Source organism: Quercus robur, chromosome 3 (genome assembly GCF_932294415.1).
Source record: "Quercus robur chromosome 3, dhQueRobu3.1, whole genome shotgun sequence".
Classification (NCBI taxonomy): Eukaryota; Viridiplantae; Streptophyta; class Magnoliopsida; order Fagales; family Fagaceae; genus Quercus; species Quercus robur.
This window is the reverse complement of record NC_065536.1, coordinates 66,733,484-66,755,773: the sequence shown is the minus strand read 5'-3', so window position 1 is coordinate 66,755,773 and position 22,290 is coordinate 66,733,484. Positions and strand designations below refer to the sequence as shown.

General features: G+C 35.0%; 1 protein-coding gene across 1 annotated transcript; it reads right to left on the bottom strand.

The window, feature by feature from the left end:
• Positions 1–9,356: 9,356 nt before the first annotated feature.
• On the bottom strand, positions 9,357–21,506 carry LOC126718999 (G-type lectin S-receptor-like serine/threonine-protein kinase CES101). Its single transcript, XM_050421469.1, has 8 exons — positions 20,145–21,506; positions 12,227–12,328; positions 11,904–12,103; positions 11,601–11,811; positions 11,246–11,483; positions 11,013–11,163; positions 10,601–10,911; positions 9,357–9,678 (listed from the first exon to the last, which is right to left on the bottom strand). The coding sequence occupies exons 1-7, from the start codon at positions 21,379–21,381 to the stop codon at positions 10,603–10,605; spliced, it is 2,448 nt and encodes an 815-aa protein (XP_050277426.1). The 5' UTR covers positions 21,382–21,506; the 3' UTR covers positions 9,357–9,678; positions 10,601–10,602.
• Positions 21,507–22,290: the final 784 nt, after the last annotated feature.

Sequence of the window (22,290 nt, the reverse complement as noted above, 5' to 3'; positions counted from 1 at the left end):
GAAACAGCTTTCTAGCCATTTGGGCTAATCCCAATCTTTATGGCTGAATAGTAACTTAGGCCTGTCAAGGCTTGAAATGCAAAGTCAAAACCTCAATGCAAATCTGCCTATATTAGATGGATAAAGTTCCAATTTAGTGCACTAAATAACACACGAGAGCGACACTTGATCATTTTTGGACATATAACATATTTGTGTCATGTTTAACACTAAATAACACACGAGAGCAACACATAATTATATTTGGACATATGTTGTGTCCATGTCATATTCAGTACTTCAATGTATTGAATGTAAGTCAAACCTTTTTCATCGCAAAAATGAAAAAAATGGGTTTGAAATACTTTTTATTGTCTGATCACATATATAACATGCATGTAAGTCTTACACTTCTCACCAAACTTGCACCAACTTACTGACACGCCAGAGAAGGCATTCCATCCCAAAGTGATTCTTACCTTATCAGTTTTTATTAATCTCAAGTGGGTTAAACAAGTATCAATAGGATTAGAGCATGTCTCTCATGATTAAATTGATCATTTTTTAAATAGCTTCAATTTTTGGATTTAGTGATAATTTACCAATAAAATTAGAGCATGTCTCTCATGTTAAGTATCAATAGGAGTTTTTAGAAGTAGAGCAATAGTTTATTTTTATTTTATTTTTTGCTAAATCAATAGTTAAATTATTTGAATTCACCATTTGAAGTGTTGGAATAATTGATAAACGATTAATTCATATTTGTCTAAAAAACAGGCAATATTTCCCATCAAGTATAGGCATTGTATTTGCCTAGAGGATTGAATTAAGCTCACATGTATTGTATGTGAAACAAACCAATTAGTCCTATTATGTTTAAATTCATAATTTAGATCACCATACAACAGGTGGCATTCGCTGTATGGTAGGACCAAAGAACTCTGTACAAAAGCAAAGAATTCAAGACAAAATGTGCACAATAATCAAAGCCTTGCAAGATTAATCCACACATTATTAGATGATGGGTCACGTGTTTTAGTTTGGATGTCTTTCAAAAATGATGTAATTTACACTTATATTTTTGCCTAGATTTTCATAACATATTGAACCCACCGGCCAACACTAAATTATGTAGCAAGAAAGTTTGAATAAGCTAGAAAAGTTAGTTGCAGCAACAGTCTCCTTAGCCTTATACATAGCCTTGAGAATCCAATTAAACGACGCGGTGTTAGGCACAACATCATAATCCTCCATCTGAGCCACGACATCAAGCAACTCGGCCGCTGAAGCATTGGTGATCAAATTAGCCCTCAAGTAATGGTTGTAAAGCCCCACATTAGGCTTATTCGGCTTCCCGGCCTGATCCAAGGACCAAATCCAAAACTCAAACAGCTGCCTCATCTCGCCCCAGCGCTGCGAAGCCATCCATTCGGCAAACATGTTCATCATGCTTTCGACATCTAGGGTTTGTGAGAGAGCTTGGATGCGAGAGTTCGGGGATTGCGCAAGAAACCCCAAGGGCATGAGGGACTGAGTTAGGGATAGCGAGTTGGGCGAGTTGGCGATTGGGTTGCGCCAATTCTCGTCGTAGAGTGGGCTACCTGAAGCTGGGTTTGGAGGTAGAGGTGTTGCTGTTGGTGGTGGTGGTGGTGAGTACGAGTCAGAGTGAGTTGACTCGGCGAGTTGGGGTTCTTGGGAGAGAAATGTGAAGGTGGTGATGGATTTGGTGGTAGGGGATTTGAAAAGGGTTCGGGTTCAAGTTAGGATCGCTATTTGAGAAGCCATTGATGAGAGACAGAGACAGAGACAGGGTTTAAGGTTTCAGTTTGTGAGTGTTTTCATTTCAATTTTCAAACCAGTTTGAGATGTTTGGTTTTTGTTTTAGGGTTTTTGAGATTTCTTTAGTTATGTTCTGTGTGAGTGAGTGAGAGTGACAGAATGAGAGACTTAGAGAGATTATCGGATGGGGGTGATATGGTAATTTTGTGTGTGATAAGGGGTATTTCGGATGTTATGAGGAAATGGAGGGTCCGTTGGAAAACGACTTATTTAACTGAAACTAAAAACTTTTTGCCTAAAAATAAAACTAAAAGTTAGTTGAAATAATACAACGGGATTCATAAATAATACTAAAAAGTAACATGAAACTCATAAATAATAGTAAAAATAAAATAAATAGTAAAAGAAGCTACCTAATATAAGTTTATCCCAAAAGCACTGAGGTGACTTTTTTTTTTTGGGAGGGGGAGTTTTTTAGTTTTTTTTGGGTCTATTGGGCTATGATATAATAAAAATGAAGCATAGTAGAATGCCAAGGATGTCCCAAGATTAGAAATGTCCATTGGATAGCTCATAATCCGGCCTAATGAGGATTTGGTAATAGAATTGGGCCTCTTTTCATTTATAGGGTCTGTTTATTACTGTTGTTTAAACAACAGTTTTCAGTGTTTAAACAATATTACACGTATTTTCACACATTTTTTTATCCGTATGTATTTTCAAAGAAATACAAACAACGTTACTAATCTCTTACTAAAAGAGCTCATAATCTCTTGGATTTAGTTTTGCTTATAAATTGTGGAGGTGATTGTAGTAGAGTGACATTTTTTTTTGTGTTGGTGTTACCATAAGACCATCCTAGTCGCTGAATTTGAGGTTGCAAGTGTCATAAATGCTATCCCATCACTACGAGAACACTAGTGGCATTCGTCATTGAACTAGGAGAGTGGGATATTTCCTAAACACTTTCTATTATGAGATTCAAATGTGGTGCCTTGATTTGGGAGTAAGCCCAATAACCACTGGACCACCACCCTCAATAGAAAGAATGTACACTTTATCTAAATATTTATTTGCTTTGCCACTTTTGAAAAATCATTTTGCCTACAATTTACAATTTACACTCCACTAACACTATTCATGTAAACTAATAAGGCAAAAACCACATTTTCGTCCTTACATTTTCACGCAATTCCTATTTTGGTCCATATCTTTTATTTTCACCGCTTTTACTCCCTATCTTGAAAAACGCGTCTCGTTTTTGTCCTTATTGTTACATCAGAGACAGAAAATGCACACGTGGCAAACGAAGTAGATTGTTGGTACACTAAAAGTTGACGTGGCCATTAAAATAATAATAAAAAATGTTATTTGCCATTAAAAAATGCCACATTAGCATTTAAATTTAAACAACTAATTTATCAATTTTAACTAAATAAAAAAAAACTAAAAACATAATTAAAAACCAAAAACCACATGAATCAAGATCTAAGTGTATCTAGAACAAGAACCACAAAAATACCAACCCAGATGTTTCTCAAAAGAAAAAGAAAAAAAAAGAAAAAAAAACCCAGATTTAAATACAAGAACAACATTTTCCTTTTTAGTCTTTCATCCCCTCCTTTTCATTAAAACCCACACAATCCCATCCTCTCTGTTTCTCTTTTCCTCTCTCCTTTGTCCTCTTAAATCCACACCCAGGCAAACACGAGAAAGAAGAAAGCAGCGAACCTGAGGTTGATTCTATTTTGGCTAGTCTGAGGTTGATTCCATTTGGATTTGATAGCTTTGAATCTGAGGTTGCAAGTGGTTTGGTTTTGGTTGGATTTGAGGTTTCTGTTTGGTTTTTTTGAAAATAAAAAATAAAAAATAAATAAAATTTGGGTTTTGAGTTTTGTGTTTAGGGGTCGAAAATCTGGGTTTGGATTTAGTATTTGGGAGCCAAAAATATGGGTTTGATTTTTGTGTTGATGCTTTGGTGGTGTCGGGGTTTGAAATATGGTTTTGAGTTTTGTGTTTCAGCCAATCTGGGTTTCAAATTTTATGGGTTTTAAATTTTATGTTCATCTTCTCTAAATCCATGGCTAAAGACCCATGGCCGAAACCCCATGGTTGAAGATCCATGGCCAAAACCCACCTTGACCGAGATTTGATCTTCTCTCTCTCTCTAAAGCCAGATGGTTACCGTGGTTTGATCTGACTAGCGCATGCTTTTGTTTTGGTGTATTTTATTGATGAGGATTGGCTTTGAGTTTTGGTATTTTTGGTATTTTGTTTTTTATTTGACCGTGTTTTGGGTTTTGTTTGTTTTATTATTATTATTTTTTTGATTAAGTGTTTTGGGTTTTTGTTAGTTGATTGTGTTAGAGTATCTGAGTTTGATTATGGTTTTGTATATGTTTTTGCTTGTTTGGATGCTAAGAAAATGCAAGAAAAGAGAAGAAAATCTTGAATTTCTTATTTTTTGGGCAACCATGTTCTTAGGGGAAGAACATGAAGAACAGTTATTATTTAAATAATTAAATGATAACTAAAATTTTATTTTATTTTAAAATAAAATAAAATAAGATATCTTTAATCTTTTTTAATTCTACCGTTTGCCACGTGTGCATTTTCTGTATCTGATGTAACGAATGGGACAAAAATGAGACACATTTTTCAGGATAGGGAGCAAAAGTGTTGAAAATAAAAGATAGAAACCAAAGTGGGAATCGCGTGAAAATATACAAAAATGTGGTTTTTGCTGACTAATAATTGTCTTTAAAGATATACATGATGAACCACGGTTTATCCTTTTAAATAAGAGATAGTAATGAATAATAAATAAATAAATAAAACTGATCTTTAACGATTTGGAGAAATTAATTAGTATTTTTCCTGTTTAAATTTCTAAAACAAATAGATATTATGTCTCATTATTTCTTTGGATAGTTTGCTTGGGCCTAAGTTTTGAATGGACACTTCGTAGACATTAACAAATTTCAAAGGCTCCAAGCACCAGGGCCGAAGAACTCGCTAAGCTTCATAAACCTATGATGGTATGGGCTGGGCTCATTTGGTGAAACTTGTGACTAACTCACTTTTTATTTCTCTGTTCAATGATATAACTCTATAGGAAGAGTCAATTCTACAGGAATGGCTGCAAGGATCTTGATTTGCTAATTCTGAATATTGGCAAGGCCTCAATTTGAATTTGAATACCAAACTACCAACTGCATTAACATTTGTGGTGCTAAAAAGCCATATTGCTTTTTTTAGCACCATCAATACTAAAAACTAAAAAGCATCTTGCAATGGTGGAGGGAAAGCCAAAAATTTGACTATTGGTGAAATAAAAAATATTTTATTAAAAGTTATATTATATTATGTTATTGTATTGGTGGCGGTAGTTGTCGTTTATTTTAATAGACATATTATTTTATTGTATTGTTTACATTACTTTAATGTGTTGAATGCTAAAATAAAATCACTGATGTTGAGTGTTTTGTAAAGTGAGGTGGTAAAATAGATAAAGTAGGCTTTTATAGTGCTCAATTGCTATATTTTTGGCACCATCAATGCTTATGCTCTTAGTAAAATAGCCTTCTAGCCATTTGGGCTAATATCCAATCTTTATGGTTGACCAATAACTTAGGCCACAGTCAAGGCTTGCAAATTTCAATGCAAGTCAAAATCTCAATGGAAATCTGCTTATAGAGCATTCACATTAGTCCATGCAAAATTTTCTGTTTATTTTAGTATAAGAATCTTTTTTTTTTTTTTTTTTTTTTTAATTTTACACAATCACTTTTCAAAACACTCCACATTATGTTACCTATTTTACACCACATTTTATTAAAATATTAATTTTTTATTATTCACCCAATCATTTCTCTCTCCTCCTCAGCCAAAAACCAACCCCAATTTGCACACATACCACCCCTTCAAGGAAAAAACAAAGACCCTAACTCTAATCAACCTTTGTAATATTTGTAATAGGTAAAGATTCTATCAATTCTTATCTCAAATTCATATTGAGGATAAAGATAACTTCAAATGATATATTTCAAATATTTGTTTTCAAATAATTTGTTGCATACATTCTCACAACCCTATCAATCAAAATTTCTTGCAAAACCCAAAACCCATCTCAAAAATCAAATCTTACGCAAAATTTCCAACAAATCTTAAATAAAACCCAGCTTCTCAAATATCAAAACCTAAAACCCATCTTTTTAAGATTCTCAAATATCAAGACCCAGCTTCTGTGTTTCTAGCAAAACCCAAAACACAACAAAATTTCCCACAAATCATACCAAAAACCCAATGATTTAAGGTTATATATATTATGAGAAAGAGAGAAACTGCAAATTCTAAAAATCACTCATCCACACATACCAAAACTCCATTGATGAACCAAAAAATTTTAGAAACCCAAAAATGAAGATGATAAAATATTTTAGTGTGATCTCCAACTCCAAGCCTAGAGAAGCAAAATCAAGGAGACGATCTTTCAAAGATAGGCATAGATGATTGTTACTTAGACGAAGAGAGAGTGTGTGTGAGATCGAGAAAGAAGAGGCGTTGGAGCTAGAGGAAAAGAGAGAGAAGTTGAGAACAGTCTAACTTGGTGAGAGAAAAAGAATAAAAAAGTTCAAAGTGAAATGCAAAGTTACAGTAGCCATGTAAATATACACAGTTACTATAGCAACAATGAAAATTTGCACAACTTTAGGACATACATTGTTCTCTTTATTTCTTTCTATCATTGCTCTTGCTCTAATCTCTCTCCTTTAATTATTTTTTTTGGATCACTTTATCTGGAAGTTCCCTTTCTTTATATACTTCTGAGCACATTGCATCCTAGCCCTTCATCTACAATCCTCCAGACTCTCCTTAGGACACTTGTCCCCTTAAACTTCAGTTAAAGGTGGTAGAAGGAGCTACTTAGCTATGAATTCCACTGTTCAGGTCACTTCCTCATCAATGCAGTTGATAAAACTGTTGCCAGTCATTCAATGCAGAGAAAGAAGGTGAGCTTTCATTGGAAACTTCCTTCTACCACTTTGATCCTCTCTCTAAACAACATCCTCTCCATTCGGACTTTCAGGAAGTATTTTGTCTCTTCTCCTTCTATCTTCAGGCGAATCCTCTCCTCGGGCTTAGAATTCTTCTATAGTGATAGTCACAGCTTGTTGTATCCTTTCTCAATCCTAAGGCCCCCACAAACCCACTTTTCAAAACACTCCACATCAAGTTATCTATTTTACACCAGATTTCATTAAAATATTACTTTTTTATTATTCTCCCAAGTAATTTCTCTCTCCTCCTCAGCCAAAAACCAACCCCAATTTGCACACATACTGCCCCTTCGGGGACAAAAAGAAGACTCCAACTCTAAGGGTCCGTTTGGATACAATTGAAAACTGAAAGTTGAAAACTGAAAATTACTGTAGCAAAACGTGAATATTGTAGCACAGCTGAAAATATATAAGGGGCGCATTTTACCGTAGCTCAGCTGAAAAAAATCATTTTTTTTGTTTTTCCTCTCTCTCTGCTATTCACTCCTCACCCTCCAGAGAAGATAGTTCCGCGCCCACCAGAGAATAGAAGACGAGGTCCGACGCCGGCGAAGAGCTCAGAAGAGAAATCAATGATGAACGTCACCCAGTCCGACGCCGGCAAAGACAACCTAGTCTTTCATAAACCCATTTCACCATTTTCCGAAATTTCAGTCCTCTCCCACCCCATAACAGTGCTCATTGAAACCCAAAGCTGAATTAGCCTAAGCTCAAAAACCAGAAGCAACTGTGCAGAAACGAATCCCACTTCCCTAAGATGAGTGTTCTCAATTTTTTTTTCACTATTTTCTATGAAGTCTTGTTCGAATTTCATTTCTTGTTAATGGGTTTCTTTTAATTTGCTGGAATTACTTCATTTGATTTGATAGAGTGCAAGTTCAGTCCTCTCTATTCATTTGCTGGAATTTCAGTTCTTGTTAATGGGTTCATTTGATTTCTTTTTACAAAGTTTTGATCTTGTTAATGGGTTAATGGGTTTCTTTTAAATCAGATTCCTGTTGAAGTCGGTTCATGTTTATGATCACTCATTGTTTTGAGTGCTGCATGAATGCTGCTGAGTTTGCACCAACTCGTGGGAAGAAGGGATTATGCAGTGAGTGTTTGAAGCTTGTTCTATGTGCAGAAGAAAACGTGGACCAGAGAAGTTGTTAGGGTGCTTTTGCACCCAAAAAAGAAAAAAAGAAAAAAAGAAAAAAAAGCAAAAACTCATAAGCAAAAAGAGGATAAATTGGAGAGGTCTAAAACTCATTTGGTACTATTCACGGGCTGTGTGAACAGTACCCATGAACAGTACCAGAGAAGCTATTAGGGTGCTTTTGCACCCAAAAAAAAGAAAAAGAAAAAAAAGAAGAAGCAAAAACTCATAAGCAAAAAGAGGATAAATTGGAGAGAACATAACATATTGGGTTTGTTCAATGCGTTTTCTGTTTATGCTCTGGAGTTTCATTGTTGAAACGGTGCGTTTTTCATTGTTGGAGTTTACACGCACAGACGGTTTAGCATTTCAGTGTTTTAATGAAACGGTGCGCATAGATATTCATTTTGCGTTTCAGCATGGAGGAGCAGCGTTTTACTGTAGCTGGGTCCCACGTCTTGGAAAAACGCAAACGCAGAATTAGGCATAAAACGCCCAATCCAAACATAACCTAAATCAACCTTTGTAATAGATAAAGATGCAGTCAGTTCTTATCTCGAATTCATATTGAGGATAGAGATAACTTCAAATGATGTATTTCAAATAATTTGTTGTGTATGTTCTCATAGCCCTATCAATCAAAATTCCTGCAAAACCCAAAACCCATCTCAAAAATCAAATCTTACACAAAATTTCCAACAAATCTTAAATAAAACCCAGCTTCTCAAATATCAAAACCTAAAACCCATCTTTTTAAGATTCTCAAATATCAAGACCTAGCTTCTGTGTTTCCAGCAAAACCCAAAACATAACAAAATTTCCAACAAATCATACCCAAAACCATACGATTTGAGGTTATATACTATGAGAAAGAGAGAAATTGCAAACTCTAAAAATCACTCATCCACCTAAATTACAGCATTTGAACTTCCACACATACCAAAACTCCATTGATGAACTAAAAAATTTTAGAAACCCAAGAATGAAGATGATAAAATATTTTAGTGTGATCTCCAACTCCAAGCCTAGAGAAGTAGAATCAAGGAGACGATCTTTCAAAGATAGGCATAGATGGTTGTTACTTAGAAGAAGAGAGTGTGTGTGAGATCAAGAAAGAAGAGGCCTTGGAGCTAGAGGAAAAGAGAGAGAAATTGAGAACAGTCTGACTTGGTGAGAGAAAAAAGAATAAAAAGGTTAAAAGTGAAATGCAAAGCTACAGTAGTTGTGTAAATATACACGGTTATTCTAGCAATAATGGAAATTTAAACAAGTTTAGGTTCATTGATGTGGGTATTTTTTGGGTAAAATGTGTAAAATTGTCTACTTTTTCTATTTTGGAAGGACTGATGCGGTTGCTCTTAGATGAGCAAACTCTCTTATTTATTTTTTTCACATACAAACAATAAATAAGAAATTTTGACAAACTCTGTTTATATTTCTTTCAGTACAACAAAGGAACACAAACTAATAACTTTAACAATTTATTACTCTACCACCACATATCCTTGGTGCAATGGTCACTCTATAAGTATAAGTGCTTATGAGGCGTTGGGGGCAAGGGTTAGGGTTCAAGTCTTAAGGAGAGAGCTTCACACACATATATACTTAGATTAGATTAGAGTAGAATTTCTATCTTGTATTCAAAAACAACTTATTACTCTAATAATTTCATGAAAGAACAATAAAAATTGGATACCGTGGTCCAAAGATCATCCTTGAGAGCACCTGTCATATATAAAATATGAATAAAATTAATGACTTATAAAATAATTAAATATAAAAAGTTTTAAGAATAAAATATAACATGATAGGTAAAGAAAAATAATAACTTGCACACAAAAAATCTGTAATAAACTTACCAAAAGAAAAAAAAAAAAAAACCACTTTATTTTAGTTCTAAATCTAATACCAAAAATATTCATATTTAAGAAATATAACTTAAGTTAGAGAGTAATATTTCATTTACAATAAAGAAAATTTAATATGGCTTTAGTATAAATTAAAACAGGTCAATAAAAATTCAAAATTCAAAATTTAAAAGTTTGAAATATAACTATTCTATAAATGGTTTAAATAATAACTTAAAATTTAAAATAAAAGGAAATTAGGGGCGGGGTTTCTCTAAGAAGAAGAAGAAGAAGAAATGGGTACTCGTGTAACCCTCGGTCATTCCTACCCTCCTTGCTTGAGTGGCTGGTTCAAATACAAGGTTTCCTATTTATTCTTGTTTTTATCCACTGAATTTGAATGAACTAATGGATTCAGTTCAGATTTTGCTGGATCTACTTTTCAATACTTTTTTTTTTCATCGAACTTATATAGACCATGTTGGTTTAATGATATGGAATAATTGTTCAATACAGTTGTAGTAAGATGATCAATGTGGTACTTTTCTTAGATGAATAATGGGACACGCTAATTAAATTCATTGTGAGATCTACTATTTATGTGACAGGAAAGAATACCACCCTATCATAAATCAAGGTTCGAGGGTATAAAATAATTTTCCCCAAGGGGGAATGTAAATACTAGTTTGCATTTCCTTTGAATTATTTTTGTAATATTTCATTTTCGTTTATTTTTATCGTATTTTAAAAGGGGAAAAAAGTGTAACTATATAGAAATGCATAGTTGTGGAAAGTCATACCTCTATCTTGCATCCATTCTAGAAATGGACAAGCCATTTACTGAACAGTTTTCTGACCCTTTTCTTTGTAAATCTTCATTATTGACATTGCTTTCCGTGAAAATTGCTGACATTTTAAGAATGGGAAGTGGCGCAGTTTCATTTTTAAGCATAGAAATAACTTCTAGAATTGTAGGTCTGTCCGCCGCACTATCTTGTAAACATGAGAGAGCCACGTGAATGAATCTTAGCAATTGGTGCATAGGACATGAATCTTTTAAAGTTGGATCCATTATGTCTTTCATAGCATCTCTTTGCCACAACTCCCATGCCTTAAATAGACATAATTTATATCAAAATTTTGGAAAGTGAAAAAAAAAAAAAAATTTGGTGAAGAAGATAGCTAAATCTGTAATAAGCTTTAAAAACTTACATATCCTACGAGGTTCAGTGGGCCGTTAACATTATAGAAGCTGTTGTTTTTCCTTCCGCTCACAATTTCAAGCATTAGAACACCAAAGCTGAATACATCAGATTTTTCAGAGAAAATGCCCTCCATGGCATACTCAGGGGACATGTAACCACTAAGACAAAAACCAATGGATTAGTGGAGTTGTAAGAACAAATAATTCATCTAACTACCAAAATAAACAAGTTCTAACTTACTATGTCCCGACAATTCTATTAGTATTTGCTTCCAATCCATCACGCTCGAAAATTCTTGCCATACCAAAATCAGATATTTTGGCACACATGTTTTCGTCTAGCAAAATGTTACTAGCTTTCAAATCTCTATGTATTACTTTTAACCTTGAGTATTTGTGAAGGTAAAGTAGTCCTTGAGCAATCCCTTCAATGATATTGACTCGTATTTTCCAGTCCAATAGATAATTTTTAGTTGGATCTGTCTTACAAGGAATAGTGAAGTATGATGATTTCATTATACTCATAATTAAATTGATGATATATTCAATGCAAAATATGTAAAATTACATAAGAATAAAGTGAGAGTAATGCTAACCGAAGAGAAAGGAATCCAAACTTCTGTTGGGCATGAACTCATAAATCAACATCTTTTCCTCTCCTTGAAAGCAGCATCCAAGGAGTCTGACAAGATTCATGTGTTGGAGTTTAGCTATAAGAATAAGCTCATTTTTGAACTCCACTAATCCTTGTCCTGAATTTCTTGACAACCTTTTTATTGCTATTTCTCGCCCCTCAGGTAATGCTCCCTTTAGTTTATACAACATCGATTATTCAACAGTGTCAATCATAAGCTAATAAACATCTTAACATTTTTTTTTTTTTTTTGGGGGAAACCTACCTTATAAACTGGTCCAAAACCACCTTCTCCAAGCTTAGTTTCAGGCGAGAAGTTATTTGTAGCTGCTACAATACATGCAAAGCTGAACACTTTTATATTATGTCTTGCATTTCCGTCTTTTTCAAGCTCATCTGCATCTAATAATCTATCAGGTGTTGTGAGCTCAAGTAGGTGTTTCTCTTCCCTTCTTTCAACGTCAACTGTTTTGTTATATATATAATATCAAAGTATACTAGTCATTCACAAAATTTTGCATAAATATTTGAACACAATGCAAAAAATAAAATAAAATAAAAATAAGAATATTATTTGTGATTATATACCTCGTTGTCGATATATCCTCCATAAGCAGAAGGTGCCAAAGAAAAGCACAAGTATAGCAGAAACGATCACTGGTACAATCCATTTCTTATTTTCCTTATCATCTGTTTATATGTACAAATAAATTCATATTTATTTTCCTTTCATGATAATGGTAAAAGATCAAGTATTATGTATCGCCTATTCGCCACTCACAATCTCACTTTGTTTGGACAAAAGTTATAGTCATTGAACATGTAAAAGGAAAAAAAAAAAAGATCAAAGGTGTTGAGAATGTAGTTAAGAAAGAGGGCATGAAGGAAGATAACACAGGAAAGAAGAAAGAAGAAGAGCACAGTTGCAGTGATTTAAGGCCAGAGCAAAATGACAGAGTTTATAAGGAAAGAAAGAAAGGAAAATTAAAATCGGTGGCGTTTTACTTAAGTGACTGGCACGTAAGATGGTTGGCGCGTGAGAAAGTTTAAGTACTGTACTGTACAGCTGTAAAATTAGGATTGCTTAGTTTGTTAAAAGTCAGTTAGAGTAGTTTCTTTCCCTGTTTACTCTGTATCGTGTATATAAGGCAGAGCCTTAGTGTAATTTAATTAGTTCCATTCATTCTAATCGATTGAAGCAAAACAGTTTTCTCTCAAGTAGTTTCTCGAAGCTTTCTTTGATATGGTATAAGAGCTTGAATAGCTCATCAATGGCTTCCGTCTCCAACACTATTTTAGATTCTGAAGCCCTTCCCACAAACACTTCTAGTACTGCAAATCATAGATCATCCAATCAAGCTCCTTCAATGGATGATCTGAATACCAATCCTTTGAGCCCTTATTTCATTCCACTATCTGATGTTGTTTTGGTTTCCCAACTATTGATTGGTCCAGAAAATTACCTTAGTTGGTCAAGGGCTGTGTTTTTATCTCTCAGTGGTAGAAACAAATTTGACTTTCTTGATTGTTCAATTCCTACACCTGATCTCTCTCATCCTTCGTACAATGCATGGCACAGAGCAAACACCACAATTCTTTTGTGGATGGTGAATTCTTTGAGCAAGGATCTAGCTACCAGTGTCATGTACATTCACATTGCAAGGGAATTGTGGATTGATATGCGTGATAGGTTTTCACAGCCAAATGTTCCAAGATTCTTTGAGATTCAGAAAGAAATTTTGAACCTTTCACAAGGTTCCTTATCGGTGAGTTCTTATTTCATCAAACTTAAGATTTTATGGGATGAACTTGTGCATTATCAATCTTTCTCTGCTTGTACTTGTGATTCTTAAAGAAATCAACTGAATGCTCAACAAAAAGATCAAGTTTTTCGTTTTCTTATGGGACTCGATGACAGTTATTCCACTGTTACTAGTCAAATCTTGATTACTGAGCCACTACCTGCTTTGAACAAAGCCTATTCTTTGATCTTATAAGAAGAAAAACGTAGGCAAGTTGGTCAAGTTGATTTGGTCATTGAACCAACAGCTTTGTTTGCTAAAAATTCTAATCCTAAGGGGTTTCAAGGGTGGAATCAGGGTGGGATTCATGGCAATCAAGGTGGAAAGAATGGAAATTCAAAAAAGGAGAGGCATGTGTGCACTTACTGTGGTCTTGTTGGTCATGTAGCTGATAAATGCTACAAACTACATGGATATCCTCTAGGCTATAAGCACAAAGGGAAGGCATCTGCTAATCAAGTTTCTAACAGTGGCTCTCTTGGAAGTTTCTTTTGCAACAATGGTAGATTTAGGAATGTTACTTCTTAGCCTATGCAAGGCTTTCCCAATCAAACTGATTTGATGCATTACACCCCACAGCCTCAATTGTCCATGCCACAGTCTCAATTCAGTGCATCTCAGTGTCCCATCACTCATAGTCAGTGTGAGCAACTGCTTTCCTTCCTTGCTTCTCAATCTTTCAAGGAAGCTAATGCCTATTAGCCTTCTCACCAAGTTGCCTCAGTCTTGTCTCCACTTACTAATGTTGCTGTTATTGCAGGCCTTAGCTCTTCTATACCTTATTTTGCTAATTTTTCAGGCAACCTTTTTTGGTTGCCTCCCAATTTTTCACATTCCATTTTTTCTGCTCATATAGTTGGTAGGCATGCTTATAAATCCAATGACTAGATTATTGACACTGGTGCTTTAGACCATATGGTCCATTCAGTATCTTGCTTATCCTCTATTACATCCATAATTAACACTTTTGTCAATTTGCCCAATGGAGAAAAGGCTTCAGTTACATAGGCACAATTCATATCTCAAATCAACTTACTCTTTGTGGAGTTCTCTGTGTTCCTTCTTTTACTTTTAATCTCGTATTAGTTAATCAACTCACTAAAACATTGTTTTGTTGTCTTGTATTTCTTGGTTCTTTTTGCCTCATCCAAGACCTAACCAATTGGAACATGATTGGACTGGTTAAAGTATCAAAAGGCCTTTATCTACTACAACACAGTTTTCCATCATCATCTGTTCTTGCTGCTTCTTCACAAATACCAATTTCATTTCCTTCTGTCAATAATGTTGATTTATGGCATTTTCATTTAGGGCATCCTTCTTATGCCAAAATGTCATTGCTTAATAAGTTTGTATCTGGTTTAAATTCTAATAAAGCAGTCTGTTTTGACATTTGTCATTTTGCCAAAAAAAAAGAGGTTATCTTCTCCTATTAGTACTCATGTATCTCATTGTCTTTTTGATCTTGTGCATTGTGATCTTTGGGGACCCTTTTCAGTTCCCACCATTGAAGGTTACAAATACTTTCTTACCATTGTGGATGATTACTCTAGATGTACTTGGATTTAATTACTTAAATCTAAGTCAGAAACATAAGCTCTTATTGAACAGTTTTCTAACATGATTGAAACTCAATTTGGTGCAAAGATCAAGTGTCTTAGAAGTGACAATGGCACAGAATTCTTTATGAAGGATTTTTTCAAATCCAAAGGCATCTTGCATCAATTAACTTGTGTTGAAACTCCTCAACAAAATACAATTGTTGAGAGAAAGCATCAACACATTTTAAATGTTGCAAGAGTTTTGAGGTTTCACTCTTCCTTGCCTTTGAAAATGTGGGGTGACTGCATTCTTATTGCAGTCTATCTCATTAATAGGTTGCCCTCAAAACATTTGCAAAATAAAACTCCTTCTGAAATGCTTTTTCAAACACCTCCTTCATATAGCCATATTAGAACTTTTGATTGTCTATGCTTCACTTCTACACTTTGTCAAAACAGACACAAGTTTGCACCAAGAGCTAAGAAATGTGTTTTCCTAGGATATCCAAGTGGTATTAAAGGGTACAAGGTCATGGATTTGGAAACTAACTCCATATCTATTTCTAGAGATGTGATCTTTTATGAACATATTTTTCCTTTTGCATCTAGTTCTTCCTCCTTAATCCTTTCTAATTCTCCCTCTTTTGATTCTACTTCAACTTCATTTGTTTTCCCTCATTCTATTCCTGATTCTTCTATTTCAGATTCCATTTTTTTAAATGGAAGTAGAGTTCCATTCCCTGATTTTGTAGACAATGTTTCTGCAGATCAGATTTCTACTTCCCTTTTAGATTCCATTTTTTTTAAATGGAAGTAGAGTTCCATTCCCTGATTTTGTAGACAATGTTTCTGCAGATCAGATTTCTACTTCCCAATCACATTCTCCATTCCCAAATGTTACTCCTAGTGTTGTTGATTTTGAGCATGATCTTGTTCCTATATCTGTCTCTAGGCCTAATTCTCCTTTGCCCCTAGAAAATCAACCAGACCACACAACCCTCCTTCCTACCTAAAAGACTATTCCTGCAAGTTTGTCACTTCCACACCTGTTTCTTCTAAACCTTCATTTGGTCTACCTTATGACATATTTGCTTGTCTTAATTATTCTAATCTCACTAAGCATTACAAGCAATTTGTCATGGCAATTGATTCCACCTCACTAGACCCTATTTCCTTCCATGAGGCTGTCCAATCTCCTGATTGGAGAGCTGCTATGGATAAAGGGATTACAGCTCTAGAACTCACTAACACATGGACTTTAACTACCCTCCCTCCTGGTAAGGTTCCTATTGGCTATAAGTGGGTCTATAGGACTAAATATAAGTTTGATGGCTCCATTGAGAGGTATAAAGCTCGTTTAGTTGTTAAAGGATATACACAGAGGGAAGGCCTTGATTATACTAACACATTTTCTCATGTAGCTAAGTTAGTTTCTATCAGAATAGTCTTATCTTTGGCTACTGTGAAAGGGTGGGTTCTTTACCAAATGGATGTGAATAATGCCTTCATGGTGATTTGGATGAGGAAGTTTATATGAGTCTTCCACCTAGCTTTCACAGCAAGGGGAAGTGTGCTTCTACTCCTAATTGTGGTCCTTTGGTTTGCAAACTCAACAAGAGTCTTTACGGTTTGAAGCTAGCTTCAAGGCGGTGGTTTGCCATATTTTCTTATACATTGTTGAATTTTGGTTTTGTCCAATCTAAGCCAGATTACTCCCTTTTTACCTACACTAAAGGTGTTTTTTTTACTGTTTTACTAGTGTATGTAGATGATATTTTTCTTATTGGCAATGACCTTGGCTGCATTACTAACTTGAAGCATTTGCTTGACACTAAGTTTGGCCTGAAAGACTGGGGTTCTTTGAAGTATTTTTTGGGTCTTAAGATTGCTAGAAGTGACAGGGGTATAAGTCTAAACCAAAGGAAATATTGCTTGGAGATTTTGCAAGATACAGGCTTCTTGGGGTCTAAACCACTTAGAACTCCAATGGAACAAAATTTGCATCTTTCAAAGGATGTAGGAAAGTTGCTTCCAGATGCAACTCAGTATAGAAAGCTGATTGGGAGATTACTCTATCTTACTCTGACCAGACCTAACATCACTTACGCAGTGCATATGTTGGCAGTCAATAGAGTACTACAATATTTGAAGGGTACACCAGGCAGAGGTTTGTTCTTCTCTAGCAACTCAATAATGCAAGTGAAAGCCTTTTGTGATGCGGATTGGGCAGGCTGCCCTGATACCAGAAGGTCCATCATGGGTTATAGTGTGTTTTTAGGGGATTCTTTAATCTCTTGGAGGTCCAAAAAGCAAAGTATAGTCTCTAGGTCTTTAGCAGAGGCAAAGTACAGGGCAATGACTACTACAACCTGTGAAATTGTGTGGGTTCTTCAATTATTGAGAGACTTAAGAGTTAATCATCCAAGTAGTGCTCAGCTCTTTTGTGACAACTAGGTTGCATTGCATATTGCAACTAATCCTATTTTTCATGAAAGAACAAAACATATAGAAGTTGATTGTCATTAGGTAAGAGACAAAATAACAGAGGGTGTGATTAAAACCTTTTATGTTTCAAGCAAATTTCAAACAGCAGATATATTTACCAAAGCTTTAGGACTTCCAGCCTTTTGCAGATTGGTCAATTGCTTGGGTTTAATTGATATCTACTCACCAAGTCTAACAACTTCAACTAGTCAAGTCAATGATCTTGTGAATCATGACTTGAGGGGGAGTGTTGAGAATGTAGTTAAGAAAGAAGGCATGAAGGAAGATAACACAGGAAAGAAGAAAGAAGAAGAACACAGTTGCAGTGATGTAAAGCCAGAGCAAAACGACAGAGTTTATAAGGAAAAAGAGAAAGGAAAATTAAAATCAAATGGTGGCGTTTTACTTAAGTGACTGGCACGTAAGATAGTTGGCACGTGAGAAAGTTTAAGTACTGTACAGCTGTAAAATTAGTATTGCTTAGTTTGTTAAAAGTTAGTTAGAGTAGTTTCTTTCCCTCTTTACTCTGTATCGTGTATATGAGGCAGAGCCTTAGTGTAATTTAATTAGTTCCATTCATTCTAATCAATTGAAGCAAAACAGTTTTCTCTCAAGTAGTTTCTAGAAGCTTTCTTACAGAAGATTCCAAGATTTGATTACAAAATTCACTAGAAGCAATAGGTATAATAACCTACTTAGCGTTTTTTTTGGGTAAACAACCTGCATACTTACAAAACCTCGTCTGCAAATTCTTCCACATGAACTTTCTCTATGAACGAACCTCGTCTGCAATATCTTGGAATTCTAATAATCAACAACAACGACTAATTGTTGAAGAACTAACTCTGTGGTTGCAAAGAATTAACAGTTCAGCCGTTCAAGCACTAGGCAAGAAACTCACAAAAGGTAATTCTGAACACTAAGAGAAACACTCAAAGGAGAGGAATTTGGATCTATTTGGCTAAAGGAAATTTGGCTCTTAAATTTTCTTATGTAACCAAACATGATTACATTAACATCCTTATAACACTCTGTTTTGACACAAGAATTTGGCCAATAGTCTAAAACCTAAAACAAAGGGAAAAATCTATGGCTTTCCTTAAGCTAGTTGATTTAGGACTAAGTTCTCCACCAAACTAAGTTTGGAGGAATCTCCTCTAACCCACTAAGTAATGATTTATAAGATCCTTCATGTGTATTATTTAAACAAATCACATCAATTGAAAATGTCATGTAACTAAAAATACACCTTCTTTCTTCTTTTTTTTTTTTTTTTTTTTTTTTTTATTTTAAGGAAAAAACTAAAAATACACCTGAGTGATCTTTTTAATTACCACGATATTTTTCTCTGGACTGTTTTGTAAGGTAAATTTTTTTTGTCTAGTTGGGCATAGTTTTCCTTTTAACTCATATGCATGAAGTGGTAAAGGCTAACAAAGGAATACAATTCAACATTTACACTAAACAATCAGTAATAATTTGATGTTCATATGCATGTTAGAGTGAACTTATTTTTTAATTTCCCTTCCTTTCTGGCGGTAATAATTATATGCTAACGTTAACATAAGGCCAAAATGCAAAAACACCCCCCTAGAGTTTGGATTAATTGCAAACTAACCCACTAAGTTTTCAATTCTTTCTTTTACTTCCTGAGTTTTCCAAATTCGTGAAATTGACTCTTGAACTAAGTTCCATTTGCTATCAATGATGGAATAAAATTGAAATGCAGATACCATTTTATAATATAAAATTCATTTTTAAATAAAATATTCAATTTGAATTTTATTTTAATAAAAAATTATATTGAATTTGGGGAAAAAACCTCTCTCTCTCTCTCTCTCTCTCTCTCAAACACGGATCCTTTCTGGTCCCTAAAACCTTTTGGTTCTTCCAACTCCCAAAAACTCTCTAAGTTGACAGCGGTGAAGAGGAGGTGAAAAGCATCAATAGTGAAGGAAGGAATGAGAGTGCAGTATTGTCTAAAACCTTGGTACTGAAAGATCGAGCTGCTAGTGGAGATAGGGATGGCCAAGGCAATGAGGACATCGACGACCTTGAAAGAGGTGTTTTGGAGGGAGTTTAAGATGACAATGGGGTGAATGTTGTTGGAGAGGAGGGCACTAGCAATTTTGATAAAAGGTGGTGGATCTAATCTGTTTGGTTGAGAAAGTGTGGGAAAGTGAAATAGAAATTTATTTAATTTAAATATACCATTATTTTTAATTGATGTATTAATATTCCAAATTACTATTTTATTAATATATATAAATTTATAATAAAGGGGTCGCAAGAAATGCATGTGACTAACTAGTGCCACCGATTTTTTTTTTTTTTTTTTTTTTGAGAAACAAACACATATGAGAGAGGGAAATGAGTTCTAGCACAAAGGCACAGCATAACTCCGCTCAAAAGCCACCGAAATTAAACAGAAGAAAGTGTCTCACTTATGAGTATGGAAACCTAAAAACAACTACTAACCCAAAGTCCAAGAAATGTATACATTTTGGCCTTTCAACATAATTTTTTGTTTTTACTAATGGTGTTAGAACATATTTCACGAACATGGTTATATGAAGTCATGACCTCACTGTGATATTGCAATTAAAATTACAATATAAACATTATAGATATAATTAAGATAATTATAGTTTCAGGTAGAGCATTATTTCGTATTCTAACCTTTATTTGAAGGATCTTCTTTCGTTAGAACATATTTTAAAACTCTTGAACGAGAACGTCCATCATCAGGATTGAATGTTACATTTCCTTCCCAATACTGGCATCCAGTTCCTTCTTGTCCACTATAGCCCAGACAGTCACAGTTATTCCAGCAAAGATCTCTACAATCAGCAGGACCAATGGTTGGTATTTTATCAAAAACACCACCTGCAAGTTGCGGTAGACCATCAGGACCCATATGTGTAAAGACTCCAGATTTTTGCTCAAACGTTTGGCGACCCATAAGCCTGCACTCTGGTTGATTCCATGTCTCGCATCCTTCATCATCCACACCGTAACCATAGCAAAAATTCATCTTCATAATTGAAATACTTCTATCCATTATCGGATCCATTATCGGGCCCCAGTATTGTAACTGCCATGCCGATCTTGCTTGATCCAACGAGTCAAATTCAGTGTCAAGAGAATAAGTGAAGTACTGCCCTTCTGCATCCGTATTGATAATGTAATCCTGACCTTTGGTGGGGTGAATATATTCAAACAAGGATACATTCTTCGAGCTGCTCAGCTGCAGACCGCTACTCCAATAAGGTACCCCTCGCCGCTTCATAACCAATCTCCTTGTCTGGGGTTTCCACTCGAGTGTGAAGGCTCCTGATGCTGGATCATCTTTTGCCAACCATGAAGTAAGAGACCAATTACGCCCAGTTTTGTGATTGACACCCAATTTCATCCCAGGCAGAAGCGTGTCAGTGGGATCATCGAAGCTTTCCCACAAGCTCCTTCCAATAGAGCCATTGGAGTTCACTTCTGATACTACTAAGTTGCCATCATCTAGTAGAGTAACACTTGTGCTTTCAGTTCCACCACCAGAATATATCTCAAAAGGATCACCTCCAAATCCACTGGAATTGATCATCAACTTTCCCAGATGGTCAAGGGTAAGAAACGCTCTTGAATCATCTGAAATAGGTCTGTTTCGGTTGGCGATCCATACTTTGTTTTCCGTATAATTTGTGTACCAAATGCCCAAGTAACTGTTTTTTTTGTCTCCATAATAAGAAGTTAGGCTGAAGAATCCTAAGGTGAACCTCTGTTTGGCAGAAACGAGGTTCTGGGAAGAATTAAGAACATCGCCTTGCTTTAGCGTGTCTAAGGCCGCTGACGAACCCCACAAGGATGACATGATAATTATAAGCAATAGAGTTGGATTGAAGAGCCTTTCCTTGCTAGCCATTGTTGTACACAGCACTGCTTAACGATAAACCGTGTAACGTATCTAAAAGTGAATTATTGGTGATTTGAGCCCATACATATATTATCCCAAACTCAGTGGACAATAGCAGATGGGAAGAGAGAGAAAAAAAAAAGAATTAAAAAATCATTTATACAAGTATATTTACGCATCTATACCCAGGGATATGGACAATTTTTGGACCAAAATGTGTATATCTTACCACTTTTCTAACTCTTGAATGTGAATGCTCGGCAGTACTTCTTTGACTATGCTGCATACTCTTCTTTGACTTTGCTAATGCATGGTTTAGGTTATTTGAATTCAATAATTCGTGGTTGATTTTGGTAGTTACTAGTCAAGTCTGATGGCCCATAATTTTGGAGGTCAAATCTTTTGTCAATGCTCCCCTCCATGCTTCACGAATAAAACTTGGGCAGTTGGCCCAACTGGCCTCTTCCATTAAGTGGAATAACACTGATGTTAACACTAACGTTAATATTAAAATCAGACATTTTTTTTCCTCTTTCGCAGCTTTTGTTTCTTCTCTCTGGTTGCGGCTTTTTTTTTTTTTTTTTTTTTCTTCTCTTCTTTAGTGGTTGATGTTAATCTGAACTCTTTTGATTTTATCTCTTGCTGCAGCTTTGTTTTTGATTTTGTTTCTTCCCTCTGTTGTCTCCGATATTCCTATCTTTCTCCTAAAGTTTTATTGTCCACTACCACATAGATTCCTTTTGTCTTATATGTCCAGATTTGTTTTCAACTTTTGAGAGACCCTTGCTGAAACCAGCAACCTTCAGCGCTTTTAAGTATTGTTCAATCACATAGTAAGTTCTCTCTTTTTGGTTTAGTGTAAATAAATTTAGTTTTTTAATTTATTTTAGGATTTATAACAACTTTCTTATATACACT